Source organism: Prionailurus viverrinus, chromosome B4, assembly GCF_022837055.1.
Source record: "Prionailurus viverrinus isolate Anna chromosome B4, UM_Priviv_1.0, whole genome shotgun sequence".
Classification (NCBI taxonomy): Eukaryota; Metazoa; Chordata; class Mammalia; order Carnivora; family Felidae; genus Prionailurus; species Prionailurus viverrinus.
In genome coordinates, this window is record NC_062567.1 from 119,131,216 (window position 1) to 119,149,951 (window position 18,736).

Sequence of the window (18,736 nt, forward strand, 5' to 3'; positions counted from 1 at the left end):
AGGTGGGACTCAATACCAGAACCCTGGGATCATGACCTGAGCTGAAATCAAGAGTCTGGTGCTCAACCAACGGAGCCACCCAAGCACCCCAAGAGTGGAATGATCTTTGGATTAGCTTACCCTACTGCTTACAAGTCACTAAAAGATCCTCCTTGGTCCACTCCTTCTCTTTCACTTCACTCCCCTTTGTTCATTCGAGATCTCACTTTCTTTGTCCCTCGTTGAGTGAGGATCATCTCTGGTTTGATATATTTCACCTATTGAGCCCCTTTCTAGACAAGACCATGCCACCAGGCAGACCTACCCCCTTCCAGACCATCACATACAATACCTGAGCTAATTTTTCAGCAGCCTGTGTGACTATTGTCCCCACCTTATAGATCAGGAAGCTGAAGCTCTCATGACCTCTGAGTTTTACACTCTCCCTTATGTTTTCCTTTTATTAGCCCAAGGATGATAGGGATGATGTCAATGCCCAGTGCTAACTTGACAGGGTGTGGCTTAGGATGAGGAATTAAAAATAAGCAAATTTATACTCAACCATTTTAAATCATTTCATATACTATTCCCTCCGTTTTATACTGTTTCCTTTACCCAGATAACACCATTCATGTCCATGCTCCTCCTTTGCCTGGCTAACTTCTATTCACCTTCTGGGTCTCAGCTTAGATGTCACCTCTACTTAAAGGCCTTCTCTGGGCTCCACTTCCATGTATGGCCGGGTAAACTCCTCATGTGATTATATAGTCCCCTGGGCTTGAAACTGCAGTGTGCTAGGCAATAAGGAAACAAAGATTAAAAGGTGAAACTTCCAAGAGCTCCTGATCAAGCTTAAGAAGGAAGGAATTATGTTTCCTGACTGGGATAAATAGATCAGACAGAACAATATTAGGGGGAAAAAAAGGAGGATTACATGGGGTATTCAATGTCTCTGCACAGAGGGAAAAGGCTGGGGGCATGGAGGTACTCATAAAAACAGAGGTGTTTTGGGGCACCTGGGTGGCTCAGTTGGCTAAGCGTCCAACTTCGGCTCAGGTCATGATCTCATGGTTTGTGAGTTTGAGCCCTGCAACAGGCTCTGTGCTGACAGTTCAGAGACTGGAGCCTGCTTCAGATTCTGTGTCTCTCTCTCTCTCTCTTCTCCTCCCCTGATCTCTCTCTCTCTTTCTCTCAAAAACAAATAAACATTAAAAAAAAAAAAGAGGTGTTTTTTGTGGTTACTTCATATATTCCACAGAAACTCAGAAACCTGGCTTTGAGAGAGACCTTAAAAATCATGTGGTATAACCCATATCCAATGCAGAAGTTCTATTACTCTGGAGTTTTTCAGGGTTAAATAAAGTATTGTACATTTTGTTAATTCAACAGACATTCATTAAATAACTCTTAAGTTCAAGAGATACACTGGCAATGTAAAGTTGAAAAAGTGCATGGTTTCTGCCCTGAAAAAACTTGTTAGGTAGCTACATACTAGAGAATTAATGGTCACTTATTTATCCATTCAGCAAATATTTGTTCCATTTTCTATATGCCAATACGATAACTTGAAAGATTGGGATTATCATCATCTCCATGTAATAAATCAGAAAGTTGGGTCTCAGATAGGTTAAGTAATTTATCAAAGGTTGCACAGTTATGGTATCTGGTACCATCCTAAGTGCCTCTCACCCATTAGCTTATTTATTCTGCACAACAGCCCCCTAGGAAATAAGTGCTTTTGTTACCTTCATTTTCCATTTAAGGAAATTATGCTCAGAGAGCTTCCCCAAAATCACACCCCCAATAAATGGCAGAGCTAGGACTCAAACTCAGGCAATTTGGTTCCAGCATCCGTGCTCTTTAACCATCATATTATATACATAAGTTATTCAACCAGAGTTGTCAATACAAGCATACCTCAGAGCTATTGCAAGTTCAGTTCCAGATTATCCCAATAATACAAATATTGCAATAAAGTGAGTCAAATGAATGGGAAAAAAAATCTTGTCGTTTGCAACAACATGGATGGAGCTAGAGAGTATTATGCTAAGCGAAATAAGTCAAAGACAAATACCATATGATGTCACTCATATGTGGAAGATATAAAACAAATGAGCTAAGGGAAAAAAAAATAGAGAGGCGAACCAAAAATCAGACTCTTAACTATACAGAACGAACTGATGATTACCAGACAGGAGGTGGGGGTAGGATGGGTTGAATAGGTGATGGGGATTAAGGAGTGCACCTGTGATGAGCACCGGGTGATGTATGCCAGTGTTGAATCACCATATTGTACACGTGAACTTAATATAACACTGTCTGTTAATTCATTGGAATTTAAATAAAAACTTAAACAAATACTTTATTGACAAAAAAATGCTAACCATCATTTGAGGTTTCAGCAAGTCATAATCTCTGATCACAGATACCTATAAGAAATATAATAGTAATGAAACAGTTTGAAAATTTGCCAGAATTACCAAAATATGACACAGAGACATAAAGTGAGTAAATGCTGTTGAGAAAATGGTACTGATAGATTTGCCCTATGCAAGGTTGCCACAAACCTTCAATTGGCAAAAAATAAAGCAAAACAAAACAATGCAATATCTGTGAAACACAATAAAAATGAAGCATGAGAAAATAAGGTATGCCTGTACAGGAGAATCATATAATGAGTAACAATGCAATATATAACTCGCAAGTGTCAGTTCTTTTAGTGTCCTTGATTTTCATTTTTCTCTCCATTCCTTATTGTCCCATTAACTCCACCATCAAAAATAAACAACAGAGAAAGAAAAGGACACAATTATCTGGGGTGATTTTAGCAATAGGCTGGGAATATTGCTTAGAGTGGGGGCTCTTACCTTCAGGGGACTGAAGACTTCTAATTTTCTGCAATCATCTACACACTTCAGTGTGAATGAGCTTATCTGCTTTTTTCTAAGGAGAAAGTCTGCAGCTTTCACAGAATTCCTTAAGAGACTTGTGATGCATTAAGGGGAAGGACCACCTAAAGAAAAAAAGCCAGTTAGCTTACTGGAGGCAAGCCAAATATTGGGCACTTCTATACTTTATTATTAAAAAATCCAGAAGCCAGGAGCCAGCCCTGAACAGAAGTTTCTAGGTCCATCAGCACTGCAGGAATGGCAACTTATGGGATCTTGGCTGGCCAGTCTGTGGCAGTGGTCTGGGGTAAGTCATCTTTGGTGGAAGCTCTGAAATATCTGATAGATAAGCTTCAAACATTAATCAGCAATGAGGGCCAAGTGTCTGTGGAAAACATCAACCAGCTGTTGCAATCTGCCCACAAAGAATCTAGCCTTGACATTATTTTGTTGGGTGTAATTCCTAGAAGCACTACTCTGCACAGTGCTGAGATTTGGGCTGAGATGCCCTGGTGGATGTCTTTTTCTGAAAGAGCTGGTAGAGACAGCTGTAGTCAACAATAGCAAAGGGAGGACAACATCTAAGCTGTTTTTGGCCCTGACTCTTTCTGGTCTTGTGGAAGTGAAAGAGCTGCAGCAGGAGCCCTTGAACCCTGAAGAGATACAGTCTGTCCAAGAACACCTGTTACCAAAGTGACAGTTTGCTTTGTTTACAGATTGCCGGCAAAAACCCAACTTTGAAGTGTGTTCTTCTAGTCAACTGAAGCTTTCCATTGCCAAGAAGTCTTCTCCTCTGATGAAGCCTGCTATGGGCCCTGCAGCAGCCAAGCTTTGGACCCTCTCAGCCAATGACATGGAGGATGAGAGCATGGATCTCATTGACTCCGATGAGCAGCTGGATCCGGAAAATTTTAAGAAGCCAGATTCAGCTTCCCTGTGGGCTCCTTTGTGTGAGGAAGGGGGAAAAAAGAGGAAGAATTGCACCTGTGGCCTCACAGAAGCACTGGAGAAAGAGAAGGCAAGGGAACAGGTGAGCTCCAGCCCAAGTGGGCTTGTAGAAATTTCTACCTGGGTAATGCTTTCTGCTGTGCCAGCTGCCCTTACCTTGGGATGCCAGCCTTCAAACCTAGGGAGTAGGCACTCCTGAGCAATAGCAATCTCACTGATGCCTGGGACGGACCCAACGCAGTGCAAACCTGCTCCTCCAGCCAACTCCTGTCCCTCAAATCCCACCATTGTTGTTCCTCCCATCTCCTCCGGATTTGCTCACTCTCTGCTTCACATGAATCCATCTGCAGGAAGGGCGCTTGGTAAACACAGTGAAGCTGGCAAGAGGTACAGCGGTGTGCAGTGCTGCTACGCATCAAAAGGCCACGGCATAACGGAGCCTCGTTACTCTGAGTGGGGAGACCTGTTTCTCCACCTAGTGTTAGGGAATAGGAGAGTGTCCTGAAGAGGGCCCTCTCCTGATGACACAATGCTGACCTAACACTCAGAGCCCGGGTATCCTTGAGTATTAACACTTTGGGACAAAGAGGGCCCCTGCCCCTATCCTAAACTCAGCATTACTGCCACTACTTATCTTCCAGACTTGGTGGTGAACTTGCATTTATTTGCTGGCGACATGACTGAAGAGTCTCATGACCTCCTTAGGGCACCAAAGGAATCACCATTGGTTGCTGTGATCATATCCAGTGTCCTTCTGCCCTTTCTATCTCTACCTCACCCATTTTACTGTATTGTATCTGTCTTATTGTTTTGCTAATCTATAGTTATTAAAGTTGTGTACGTCTGCAAAAAAAAGTCCATAAATGCTACGGAGCCGTTAAAAATATTTACAACCCCATGATGACATACAAAATATTGATGTTGTAATGCCAATAATAATATGAAAGTGTTTAGATCTACTTCTTCATCCGATTCCCTCCACAGTCTATGCATATTTTGCTTCCTTTCTTCAATAACGGACCGTACTTGTCAAGGTCACCAGTGACCTTCACCTTGTTAGATCCAGCAGCTACTTCCCCAGACTTAGCTTTCAGCATAGTTGACCAGTGGTTCTTCATCCATGCCAAGACTAGTCTGTGTCTACCTCACTGGCTCTCTATCCCATCTCCCTTCCAGGCCACTGCTAAATGTTAGAGCACTCCAAGGATCAACTCGGTCCTCTTCTCTTCTTCACCCTCCTTTCCATAGCTCTCTCCCTAAAATATCTCATCCAGTTCCACGGCTTTATAAATACTCCACATGATTCAGTAGTTAAAGAGTGTTTAAGGTATTTAAGTCACACCTCCAGTCCTGACCTCTACACCAAGCTCTGGGCAGGAATGTATTCAATTGTCTACTTAATATCTTTCCTTGTCTAAGATGTAAGCACCTCAGACTAAATACTTCCAAACAGAATTATTATTATTATTATTACTATTACTATTACTATTATTATTGTGTCTTGTTCAATTCACACAACAGTGCATGGCCCAGGTAGATTCTCAAGAAATACTTGCTGAATAAATACGTGGAAAAAAAAATACACATACAGCTGCTTGTACAATTACGTTTAACAACATAAGAGTGGTAGGAAAAATACCCAAATTTTAACTGGTTGTTTATGAAATTAAGATTTTTCTTTAAAACTCCTTTTCTGGGTGCCTGGGTGGCTCAGTGGGTTAAGCGTCCCACTTTGGCTCAGGTCACATGCTCTCGCGGTTCCTGAGTTCCAGCCCTGTGTCTGGCTCTGTGCTGACAGCTCAGAGCCTGGAGCCTGCTTCCGATTCTGTGTCTCCCTCTCTCTCTGTCCCTCCCCTGTTCATGCTGTCTTTCTCTGTCTAAGAAATAAGTAAAACATTAAAAAAATAAATTAAAAAAATAAAACTCTTTTTCTATTTTTCAATTTTATTCAGACAGTAATGGTTAATATGACTTTGGTGCTCAGAGACTTCTGCGACTGCCACTTACCAGCTGCACATCCTTGCTTCCTTCGTATGCCAAAGGGGCTCAAAAATATGCACCTCAGAGGCCCCTGGGAGGCTCAGTCAGTTAAGCCACAGACTTTGGCTCAGGTCATGACCTCAAGGTTTGTGAGTTCGAGCCCGCGTTGGGCTCTGTGTTGACAGCTCAGAGCCTGGAGCCTGCTTCGGATTGTTTCTCCCTCTCTCTCTGCCTCTCCCCCACTTGCACTCTGTCTCTCTCCCTCTCTCAAAAAAGATAAATAAATAAAATGTAAAAAAAAAATTAAAAAATGCACCTCAATTATGTCCATGTAGCGTTCACACTGCGCTTTTCTGTAAAATTCTGGATGTAAAGAGCTTTGCGTGGTATAAGGCTCATAGTGAAGGGTAGTGATTGTTAGTCGATAATACTGACAGGGAGATTTTCTTTTATAATAAAAATACATATATTTTTTTATGTCTTCCCTGAAAGGAGAAAAAGAATTCCACGCCTACTCCAACATCAACTCACTGCGACCCCGCCCGCTTCCCAGAAGGCTGCGACTGCTCTGTCGGCTTTTCCGCCCACGTGATCCTCCCAGGCTCCTCCCCATCTCCAACATGGCCGCGCCCAGGGGCGCAAGCCGCACGTGATGGAGTCCGAGCACCTGGAAATTGGAGTGTGCAAGTGTGTGAGCAAGTTTACCTCCGTACCATCGGTTCCATCCTTTCGACCCTTACCTAGGTCCTCGCGGGCCCCTGTGTCTCTGCCGCCATGAAGACAAAGCCTATGTCCCACAAGACGGAGAACACGTACAGGGTGAGCAAAGGCACTTGGGCCAGGAACCGTGGGTACCTGCTGCCTCAGCCTTGGAACTGGGTCTGAGCGGGACACTGGGGGTTGAGGTGTTCTGGGCGGAGCGTGAGTCACTTACCTGACAAAAGAGAGGGACTTGGCGGGTGTAGTAAACATGGGATGGGGAAAGACGTCTGAATAGCACGTTTCGCCCGCGGTTTGTGGGGTCTGGCCTGCCTGGGAATTCCTTTTGGTCCAGAGTTAAATTCATTATCGCAGACTAATTGCTTAGGAGATGTTTTCCACTACTCTTTTCTCCTTAAAGACCAAATTGGGGGGCGAGCCGGCGGAAGGAGGTAAGTGATTTCTGGCTAATGGCTATGACACCACTTTCAGTTTTTCTTCTGAGAGTTTCTTTGTTATTGTACCAATCGTATATCTGTATGTGTTTAAAAACACTATTGTTGCAACGACTTAGCCAGATCCCTGTGCTTGTAGCGGGTTATGAAACCTAACAGTAGATCCAGGGAAGCCACATCACCGACTTTCACCTGGATCCACCACAATTTAGTGTGGAAATTTTATTTGAAATTACATAACTGAACTTTTGCAAATACATTCGTGGAAGTATTTAATTTTCTTCATATAGTAGTAGTACAGGGCGTTTAACACTATGTCTTTGAGCTTGTTTTTACACTTCTCTTTTGTGACTCATCAGTGATGTCTACGTCTAGTTTCAGAACACAATTATATATTTTATGATTGATTGAAAATACAAGTCTGAAATTGCAAGAGAAGCATACTGTTATTCGTAATGATAGTACGTGAGGAGGCTTATTGAAACTTTAAACTTTATATTTTCACAAGGCAATTGTGGACATGTAATTATTATATTATACAGCGCCTAAAACAGATATTCAAGATGTGATAAGTGCTAAATGATGATTGTATATTAAATATCCCTCCCTTTCGCAGTTTCTTACATTTGCTGAACGATTGGCGAATGTGAATATTGATATTATTCACCGGATTGATAGAACTGCAAGCTATGATGAGGTAAGAGAATGTTTACTAGCCGATCTTTGAGTATTCACAGTTGGTTTTTTAGTCTCTCCTCTTAGTACAAGTGAATTGTTTTTCAAGCCATTCCTTAATGAATATGAAATGCATTATACCTGTGTGATTTTATAAGTTGCTACATATGGCAAATTAGATCTCAATTAAAGCAAATTAGAATTTTATGGGCTCAATAGCCATATGTGCTACAATATTAGACAAGTGTAGATATGGAACATTTCCATCATTGTGGAAAGTTCTATCAGGTGATACTGTGTTAGACAATTGGCTTGATACCTAGATACTTAGGCTTCTGTGATTCCAGCCTCTCCCTTTTCCATGTGCATTCTGATTGCTGGTGCAGATTCATTTTCCTGAAGCTACAGTTTTTAAGAGGTTTTAAGAACATCACTTTTCCAGGGCTTAGTTTCTTCCTTTACAAAATGAAAGGAGCTAGATTTCCAGTTCTAACCATGCTCTCAGTCACACCTGTACTTAAAAATCTTGCTTTTGCTGCATCTTCATTATGTCCGTGTTACCCTATTAAGGTCCTCTATAACATGCCTTTAACTTAGGGGTTCAACTTCAGTTCTTACAGTTCTTCCAGTTCTTCACTTATAACTCTAGTCAGACTTTGCTCACTGTCCCTTTGGATGCCTTATTCTAACGTGTGAATTCAATGTGTTAAATGATGTGATCTGGGTAAGCACATAATGCTTTATTTGTATAGATTTTAGCATGGCAAAGAGGACAGGAAATACTGTTTAATGTTGAGAGAGAAACCCATATAAAGGAACAGAGACTAGAAAATTCATGTGACATTTAAGAAACTGCAAAACATTTCAATGTGGTTATTAATTATATGTATAGTGTTTGTGTTGATGGTGACTGGGATAGGGGAAGGAGATAGCTGGTGAGAGATAAAGCTGAAGAAATAGTCAAGGAGCATAAAGAACTTCATATGTCAAGCTAAGTTTGGATTTTATCCTGAAGCTATGGGATGTCATTCTTGGAGTAAGGTAGAGGAGTATGTGACATGATCAGGTCTCAGTTTTAGATCTCTCTAGCTTTAATGTGAAAGGAAGAGCAGGATTGGAGTCAGGACAACCTGTTGTGAGGATTTGGTAGTCATCTAAGTGAGAAAATTATTATGGTAGCAGCAGTCAAGATGGAGAGAAGGATTCCAGAGATACTAAAGAAGTAGAATGGAGAGGACTTGTGACCTGCTGGTTATGGAGGGAAGGAGGTTAAAGTTTGGTTTTAACAACTGGGTGGTTGAGGACATCACTTATTAAGGTAGATTTGTAGGAAGAGATGCAGGGGGTTGATTCTTTTTGGGGCTTACTGAATTTGATGTACCTGTGGCAATCCAAATGATGGTGTCCAAAAGCTATTTGGATATATGGATCTGGAGGACTACAGGTGATTTTGGAGGTGGAATTATAGATTTAGAATTCAGTATATGGTTTATAATTTAAGCCACAGGAGAGATAGATGGTTTAAGAGGTAGAATGTCAGGTTAGAGAAGAGAGCCTAGGATCTGATCTTGGGCTGGATGGTCCAGAATGGTCTCAATCACATTTTAACTGGGGCTTGTTAGTACTAGTTATCCTCATGGCCGTTTACTCTCTGATAAGCTAGACTAGGCCTCTTTTCATGATGGCAGAATCTTTTCAAGAGAGAGAAAGCAGAAGTTATAAAGCCTCTTAAAGCCTAACTTCGGCAGTTGCAAGATCACTTCTGTTGCACATTATAGGTCAAAGCAAGTCAGAAAACCTGGCCAGATTCAAGGAGTGAGAAAATAGACTCCATCCCTCTGTGGTAGGGGCTGTGAGTCACATGGCAAAGGGACAGGGACATAGTCTGCCACAAAATGGCTGACGTGCCTGCTGCTATGCTATACTGGGAATGCCTTCTTCATTTAGGTTTAAACTGCTAGGTGTATTTCTCTCTCTTAAGAGACACCGAACAAAATTTAATGAGATCCTCTTTCTTTCCCTCTATTCTGCCTATTGATTTATCTTCATTTTTATTTTTTAAAGATTTCCAAAGCACTCTTTAAAGGTTTGCTCTTTTTTTGAGATTGTAGATTTGGCATGCAGTTTGTGGACTAATTTGTACTGTCACATTCCACTCACACACACACATACAGTAATAATTTTATTGATTTTACCTTTCAAAGTATAAAGTAATGTACACTGGGATAATAAGCTAAACAGTATGACAACGTATTGGTGAACTTAGAAAAACTTATCTCACCTCTCCTACCCCTTGTTGTCAAGGAAACTAATATGAACAATTTGGTATATATATATTCTGTACTTTTCTGTCGTACAAATATTTGCAAATGTGTATATTTATATAGAGGTCTTTTTAAAAAAATATTGGCTCCTACCATATACTTTATACTACGTAACTTGCTTTTATCATTTTGGGAGTTTATCCTCAACATCCTTCTAATTCAATATAGATACAACTATTCTTAGTAGCTATATAATATACCTTAGAATTTATGGACCATGAGTTACAAAAAGCACTTTCCTGTTGTTCGATGTTTACACTTTTTATGTTTTCCACTCACTACAATAAAGTTGAATAAGCATCCTTATACTAGTATGTTTGTAAATTTTATAAAAAGCATCTCCAGAATGGGAATTGATGGGTCAGAGGGCATACCTGTTTTGTTTTTGTTTTTGTTTTTGTTTTTGTTTTCATTTTAATGATTGCTGGAGTATTTTCCCATAAGGTTGTAATTCATATTTCCAAAAGCAGAATGAAAGAATTATAAGAGCACATTTTTCTGGGCCTAAAATTGTAGAAAACAGGAAAAAATTTTTTTTCTTTAGTGTGACTATCACATAGGTTTTAAAGAATCATTTGCTGCAACCAAATCAACAAAATACTGTGTTTATAAATCCTTTGCCCATATTATACATCTGGTTGCTTTTTGAGTATGTTAGTTATCACCCTTTAAAAAAAATGTGTTTAAACTCCTATTATCATTGTCTCAAGGTATCATTATTCCTATTTGAGTTGCCTGATTAATGGACTGCTTTAATCTTGGCAGGAAGTCGAAACCTACTTTTTTGAGGGTCTGCTGAAATGGAGAGAATTGAACCTTACAGAACACTTTGGTATTTTCTATTTTGCTTCTATTTTATTCTCCCATCATTTGTACTTTATGTGTTTAAAATGACTAAATTAGTGGTACGGTAGAAAAGCAGAACCTATTCTCTCTCTCTTTCTCTCTCTTTTTTTTTTTTCACCCAGGAAAATTTTACAAAGAAGTTATTGACAAGTGCCAGTCCTTCAATCAGTTGGTCTATCATCAAAATGAGATAGTTCAGAGTTTGAAGACTCACCTGCAAACCAAGAACAGTTTTGCTTATCAGCCCCTTTTGGAGTAAGTAACGTGTTGAGAGAAAGCTCAATGACATTTATCTGAATTATAGAAAGGTTGTGTTTTATACTACATTTGCCTTAGATCTGGTGTCTGTAATTTGGAAACAAGAATGTACCTTTTCTGTTAGATCAGAACATTAGTGAATTGCCAAAAAGCAGAATCTTTAGAGTTATCCTCCTTTTTTCTTTTATACATTTAAGAAAATTCATATTTCTTTCATGCTACAGGAATGAGCGTAATTTGTGATTAAAAACAAAAATACACTTTCTTGCTCCAGCTGAATTTCTTTGCTGAACTCTTAAAATGTGAAAAATTTTATGCCTTTCTCAAGACTTGGTTTGGAAGTTTTAATTAATCCTGTTATCACAGGCAATTTGTTATCATTTGTGAAATAGTCTGTCTTTTGATCTGCATGTCTCAGAATCAGTTACCTCTACTTATCTTTAATGCAGTTTGGTTGTACAGTTGGCACGAGATCTGCAGACGGACTTTTATCCACATTTTCAGGATTTTTTCCTGACCATCACCTCAATCCTGGAGACTCAGGACACAGAGTTACTAGAATGGGCTTTCACCTCACTGTCCTATCTTTACAAGTACCTGTGGAGACTGATGGTGAAGGACATGTCCAATATATACAGGTGACCCTTTTCTCTCTCTAATTCGGGTTTGGTTTGATTTTTGTCTCTTTTCAGTTTTATTTTGTCTTACATACAATTCAGCACTGTTTAGTAAATTTATGGGGTTGTACAAATACCACCATAATCCAGTTTAAAAACATTTCCATCATGGGGCACCTGGGTGGCTGAGTCGGTTGAGCATCTGACTTCGGCTCAGGTCATGGTCTCGCGGTCTGTGAGTTCCAGCCCCGTGTCGGGTTCTGTGCTGACAGCTCGGAGCCTGGGGCCTGCTTTGGATTCTTTGTCTCCCTCTCTCTCTGCCCCTCCCCTGCTCATGCTCTGTCTCTCTCTCTCTCTCTCTCTCTCTCTGTCAAAATAAATAAACATTAAAAAAAATTTTTTTTAAACATTTCCATCATCGCCAAAAGATTTCTCATGTCTGTCTACAAGTCAGTCCTACTCCCCATCTGCATCAGTTTTGAGAGCAAAAGCACTATATATATATATATATATGTATTAAATAGTCATGATTGTCTCTGTGAAAATAACTGTGTGCTTTAGGCTCCTCAGTAACAAAACAGTTTAACATCTGAGTTTTCCAAATTTTTATTTTTTGTTCAAGTGCAGTCTTTATCAATACCAGCAACCAGGATTGCTCACTCTTGCCTTGTGTTTAGTTAAAAAATGTCCACTACCCATCATGCGTACCTGTTGACATGGCTGCCTGACTCTGACATATTTTTTTGATTGTCTTTCTCTGGAGTTCTGTTTGACTCCAGACTGCCTTTCCAGCTCAGTCTCTATACAAAGTTGGTTCTCCAGCCAAAGTGGTCCACATTGGCCAGTCTGCATTGACCTGGTCTTTTCTTATCTGCAGCCATTGAAATCCTGCCTCTTGCCATCAAAGTCAGGCTTGGTTTCCATAATCTCCACAAATATTTCCGGGCACCTTAGCCAAAAGTGAAAGCTTTGTACTCTGAACTCCTCTAGTGTTCTATACACTTACGTTACACAACTTCTGTTATAATTGTTTGTTCATAGTAATGATGTTCTTTACAAACCTGTGAACTGTTCAAGAGTCCAGTCTTAAATATCTGCATTTACCCAGTCCCTAACATATTAAGTAAGCCCGAAGAGACATTCAGGGAACATTGTGAGCAAATGTGGACAGGGGAAGAGGATGAATTCAGTAGTTGCATTTTGTTTAAGGAAAAGATTGTTTATAATCAATTTCAGTCTGGGACTGATGGAGCTTTCCACTTGGTGTACTGATTATTTCTGCATACTTTAATTGCCACAGGAATATGTAAGATTACCACCCTCCTCCCAAGTATAGGTGTGGGTTTGGGATAGGACTATAGATTTCGTTTTTGTTTTTATACCAACCCCCTTTACCCTACCCTTGGTTGAACCACCCTTCCCTCTACCCTGCCTTGATTAAAGAATGAGAAAGAAATATTTTTCCAGCCTTTGCTGGTTCTTTGTGAAGCTTTTGGTAAAATGTATTAGAAACCAGATTACTTTGTCAAAACCAGCAAGATCTTGGGGCAGTATTCAGTAGTCCCCCCCCTTATGTGTGGGGTTTATGTTCCAAGCCCCACAGTGGACACCCGAAAGCACAGATAGTACTGAACTCTGTATGTGCTATGTTTTTTCCTATGTATACATACCTATGACAAAGTGTAATTTATAAATGCACAGATTAATAGCAATAACTAATAAATAGAGCAATTATAACAACATACTGTAACAGAAGTTGTGTGTATGTGGTCTCTCTTTGAAAATACCTTATTGTACTGTACTCACACTTGTGATGATGTGAGATGATAAAAGGCTAATGTGATGAGATGAACAACAAGGTAGATATTGTGGCATTAGTGCTATGCTCCTGTTGAGCTGACAGTGGTCAGTAGGAGGAGTACCTGATTCCAGACCACAGTTGACTATGGGTAGCTGAGACCACTGAATAGAACACAGATAAGGAGGGACCACTGCATGGCTTATTTGGTTTCATGACTTGTTACTTTTTTATCTTCTAAGCCATGCTTTCCACTTCTAAATTTATTTGCTGTTGGTGTGACATCTTCAACAGCCTGGATATTTTCACATAAGTATTACTAAAATCAAAGTCAGCACATTCCTGCTCAAACTATCTCTTCATTCGTTCATGTGTTCAGTAAGTACGTACTGTGTTAGGCCCTTTTTGGTTGCCCATTTTCCAACAGTGATACCATCTTTCTTCTCGTCAACTGAGGCTTGGTGTCTTAGAGGCATTTTTGACCCAGTTGTCTTTAAGCACCCCAAATCCTCTTGATTCCATTATTCATGTACTCACTTGATTAAGTATTTATTAAACACTGTACAGCACTTGAGATGCAATTGCAAATAAAACAGATAAAAAATCCCTCTTCATGCAAAGTTTACAGTTTATCAGTGGAACATCTTGGGTGCATGCCTGGCATGTGTGAAAAACAGCAAAGAATCCTGGGTGGTGGGGCAGCGTGTATAAGTAGAGACTAATTAGACGGTACCACATCATATTAATAAGGGTCCAGGCCTTGTGAGCACTGTAAGGTCTTTGCTTCCACCACAAGGACTCTTGAAATGTCTCCTGGGTCCATCTTTTGCCATTTCACTCTACCATCAGCTTCTTTCATGCCCTTGTTCGCCCAAGCTTGCGTGACTTGAACAGATTTCTAGCTGGACTGCCAGCCTCTTCTTTCTTCATTTATTTTATCTTATATCCTGCTGCTAAATTAAACTTTCTGAAACATTAGCTTCTTATTTAGCCAATATTTATTAGCACCTGTTATGGGCAACGAAGTGCTAGGTACTGAGGGTACAGCGTAAGAGAGGTACATTCCATACTCTCCTGTCATTGGGGAGACCAGTTTAAACAATGTGATTATTCAGGTAATTATTTAGTTATAGCTACATGGCGGTGTGACCTTAAGCAGGTTGCTTGACCTTTCTGTCTCAGTTTCATTATCTGTGGAACCAGGATAACAGTTCCCACCCCATGGAGTTGTGTTGTTTACAGGAAGTAACAGAGAAAGTGCTTACGAGATGAAAGCTAAAGCCTAGTCTCCTCTGTTTGGTGTTCACAGTGACCAGTTTACCTGAGCAGCTTTATCTGCAGCAGCCCACCCAGCCACATCACCCTTTTTCTTTCAGACAGACTAGCCTCCTTTAGATTGTTTCTGCTCGCCCCATCTTTGCTCTCGCTTTTATCTCTAGTCATACGCACTACTGTACCCACCTGAATTCTTCATATTGTTCAGGACTCAGCTCTTCATGGAGTCTTCTCTGTAAGACCTGTACCACCGGTCCTAGGATTTTTCTTGTCTGTGACCTTTATCTGTCTTGGTAGTTGAATGAGGTTTTAAAGCACTTGCTTTATACTTGAAATGTATTCCTTGCATACCTAGCACAGTGTTGGACATACAGTTGACATGGAATGTATGTTTATTAAAATGTGATTAAACATGTCTTATTTTCTCATTTATAGCATGTATAGTACACTTCTGGCTCATAAAAAACTACATATAAGAAACTTTGCTGCTGAAAGTTTTACTTTTTTGATGAGAAAGGTTAGTCTGATATATGTTTATTGCTCATTAACCCTCAAGAATCTGATGAACAGAAGCAGATACCTTTTATATTATGGTTTTATGAACTAAATATATATGTATGTATATGTATGTATACATATATATACATGAATAAACCTTTTACCATTTTGAATTTATCTTATCATAAAATTGCTCACTAATGTGAAATAATTTGAGTCACTCGTTTATTGTTATTTAGGTTTTTGGTAGCTTTTAGTGTGTGCATATCAGAAGTGCCCTCGAATTCAAGTCAGTAAATACATGAATGGTGAGAGTAGTAGAAACTTTTATAATAATTTCCTGGAAAGAACTGATGACATAGTGTCACTTGTGTTTGTTTCCATAGTAAATTTTAGAGGGTCACACTGGTATTAATTTCTCTTATAAGTATATGATTTGCTTTCAAAAATAAAATATTGCCTTATGTAGTTTTTCTTGGCACAGACCTTCATATTATTTCATCGAATCACTGTTGTATATGAAATAAGAAGTGGTATACTCTTATAATAGTTTGAAATCATTACAGGTTTCTCTTCCTTTTAGAATTTCATCCTAATTACATTTAACTGAACCTGTGGACCAGTAAATAATATGTATTCATTTGGATTTGTTTGTTTTGTAAATACAGTTTTCCATTTGCATTTTGTGTTTTAGGTTTCTGATAAAAACGCACTTTTCAATTTAATGTTTCTTGATCTTGATGAACATCCGGAAAAAGTAGAAGGAGTTGGACAGTTGCTCTTTGAAATGTGCAAAGGAGTTAGAAATATGTTTCATTCCTGTACAGGGAAGGTAAATAACCGGAAGGATACTTTGTGTCTGTGTGAAAGCTATTAAAAAGAAAACCCATAATATTTATGTAAATGGTGTGGAGAGAGGATAGCCTAGAATAAATAAAAAGCACTAAATGGGGAGCATTAGGTTGTTGATAACAATGCTTACCTAATGTAGGTTCTAGGTGATTAGGTATAGTATTTACTTACAAAATCATTGTTGTCTTCTCCATCTGGATCCTAGAAGGTAACATAAATTGATTAATGAGTGAGGAGTAGACAGTTGGATGATAAAATTCTCCGTTCTAGTTTGGAAATTCTTTTTGGGACATGTAGTTAACTATCAAAGCTACCCTGTCTTTGATTATTCCAGATCAGATTTTAAGATAGGTTAATCAGAGTGGGGAATAATCAGACTGGGAAATAACAGTGTTAATACTTAAAAATAAGATTGTACATGTTTATTTTAATGATTATTGGCTTCCCACAGGCAGTGAAGCTAATTTTGCAAAAACTAGGACCAGTTACTGAAACAGAAACTCAGCTACCATGGATTTTAGTTGGAGAAACACTCAAAAACATGGTCAAATCCACTGTGTCCTACATCTACAGGGAACATTTTGGTCCACTTTTTGAATGTTTGCAAGTGAGTTCTAATTTTTAAGGATTTGTTTGTAATAAGAAGCCCAAGAGTTGATTGTTCTTGCTCTTAGTTTAGCAAAACACTCCTGGAGATTGTATTTTTATAATTGTTATCTTTATACTTTTGCATACATACTAGGATATTTTTCCCCCCTCTATCTCCTGGTCTTTGGTTGCTTGGTTTTTGGTTTTTGGTTTTTGTTTTGGGTATTTTGAGATGCAATAGAACATAGTGGCTAAACGCCCTGAGAGCCAGACCGCCCCTGTTCAAATCTTGGCTTTGTCACTTACTGGTAGTGTGACTTGGGAAAGTTACTTAAATATCTGTTCCCCAGTGTTTTCATCTGGTGGGATTATGGGACAGTAATATTATCTACCTCATGGTTGTTATCAGGATTGTGAATAAACACTTACAAAGCACTTTATGACTGTGCATTCAAAAATGTTAGATATTCTTAGTGACTCCTGGTAGGTATGTCTTTCTTTCAAAACAAAGGAATGTGAAAATTTGAACTGTTTCACCCAGTATTTTCATTATTGGGTTAACAGGTGAGTTTCATATGTTATAGTTATTCTTTTCTGTTAAATTCTTTATTGGCAGGAATCACTCTTGGATCTACATAGAAAAGTAACCACAACGAACTGTGGGGAAAGTTCTGAACAGATAAGAAGGTTGTTAGAAACATATCTAATACTTGTGAAACATGGAAATGGATCAAAGATAACCAAACCTGTCGGTGTTTGTGAGGTGAGTTCCCAACTGCATTTGTTTAGAGTCTGTTCATTAAAATCTATTGCTAAGTGTACATTGTTTTTTCTTTTATTTTACAGGTATTATGTCAAACAATACACATAGCCAATCTTTCCACAACTTGCCGGGAGACCCTCTTGGCTGTAATTTCTGCTTTGATCCTGGGTGAAAATGTTTTCTTGCCAGAGACCTTTATCAAAGAAACCATAGAGAAAGTAATTTACTTCAACAAATATTAATTGAGTAGTTAATAAGATGTTTAGCATTGAGTAGGCCTCCTGGGGAATACAAATGAAGTGTGCAAAGGCTCTGCCTTCAGGGAATTTATAATCTTGTTAAGGAGACGTGAGTTGCATGCTGTAATAGAGAGAGACAAAACAAAATGCGATAAAGTAAATGTTTGGCATATATTCAGCAACACGTATAGCTTACCATGTGCTAGGTATGGACTAGGTATTCCAGGGTGGACAGTATGGTGCCTGCAGTTTTTGCTTGTTAGGGAAGTGGGGCCCAGGGAATGAGTTATTATAATCCTTTGAATTTATTGATGTCATTGAAACATAATGATTAATTCTGCTTGGGGTTGAGGGACAGAGAATGTTTTTCAACGAATTTATATTTGGGATAGTCCTTGAAGGTTAACTAGCATCTGCCAGTCAGAGAAAGTTTAAAAATGCCAGGGAACAGCACAAGGTGCGTTCAGAAAGTACAAAAATGTATGCCGATTGGGCTTCCGTGGACACAGGAAGTGTGATGTATATCAGTGAGGCTCTGTTTGGCTTTGAAAAGTTTGGTTGGGTTTTATCCTGCAAATAGTGGAAGGCCCTGGAAAATTTTTAAGCAGGATAATGATCTGATGATTTGAGATTTGCATTTTAATGAGTTTAGAAGAGGTTTTATAGGGAAGCGGGATTGAAAATAGACCAATTAGGTTCATGCCGTGCAGCAGTAAAAAGTATGGAGAAAGGTGTAAAATAGTGCTGCCTGCCGTTTCATGATTCTCTGTAGCTGGGAAAGAACTAAGCAGCTCTTAGGCAGAGGCCTGCATAATCACTGGAAACCTAGTGCCCCTCACGTCTGTGAGTAAGTTTCTTTGGCGAAGGGCAAGCATTTGGACAGAAGAGTGGTTGAAGTGTGCCTGCCGCTACCTTATTCCAGCTGCCTTCCCAAGGAGAAGGGCTTAGTGTCTGTGTCTCACAGCTGGGGGTGTCCTTGCCACCAAGTTCTTTTTGAGAGTGAGTTCTCCCAAGACTCTGTTGACTTGTATCAGGCATCCTACCACTTCTTGCT

At 39.4% G+C, this 18,736-nt stretch overlaps 1 protein-coding gene and 1 pseudogene across 6 annotated transcripts in view; both read left to right on the top strand.

Moving 5' to 3' along the window:
* The first annotated feature begins 3,125 nt into the window (after positions 1–3,125).
* LOC125169731 (anamorsin-like) lies at positions 3,126–3,997 on the top strand (annotated as a pseudogene).
* A 2,416-nt stretch (positions 3,998–6,413) lies between these two features.
* The window catches only part of UTP20 (UTP20 small subunit processome component), a 107,634-nt gene continuing 95,311 nt past the window's right edge, over positions 6,414–18,736 (top strand). For 4 of the 6 annotated variants that reach the window (XM_047865440.1, XM_047865443.1, XM_047865441.1 and 1 more), the window contains exons 1-10: positions 6,414–6,614; positions 7,566–7,646; positions 10,714–10,780; positions 10,917–11,049; positions 11,502–11,690; positions 15,178–15,259; positions 15,935–16,072; positions 16,544–16,699; positions 17,297–17,443; positions 17,527–17,661. In XM_047865440.1, the coding sequence (XP_047721396.1) occupies positions 6,570–6,614; positions 7,566–7,646; positions 10,714–10,780; positions 10,917–11,049; positions 11,502–11,690; positions 15,178–15,259; positions 15,935–16,072; positions 16,544–16,699; positions 17,297–17,443; positions 17,527–17,661 (1,173 nt within the window). In that variant the 5' untranslated portion in view covers positions 6,414–6,569. Of the gene's footprint in view, positions 6,615–7,565; positions 7,647–10,713; positions 10,781–10,916; positions 11,050–11,501; positions 11,691–15,177; positions 15,260–15,934; positions 16,073–16,543; positions 16,700–17,296; positions 17,444–17,526; positions 17,662–17,691; positions 18,530–18,736 lie in introns of those variants that run through there. The other 2 variants (XM_047865444.1, XM_047865446.1) reach the window with 2 other exon arrangements.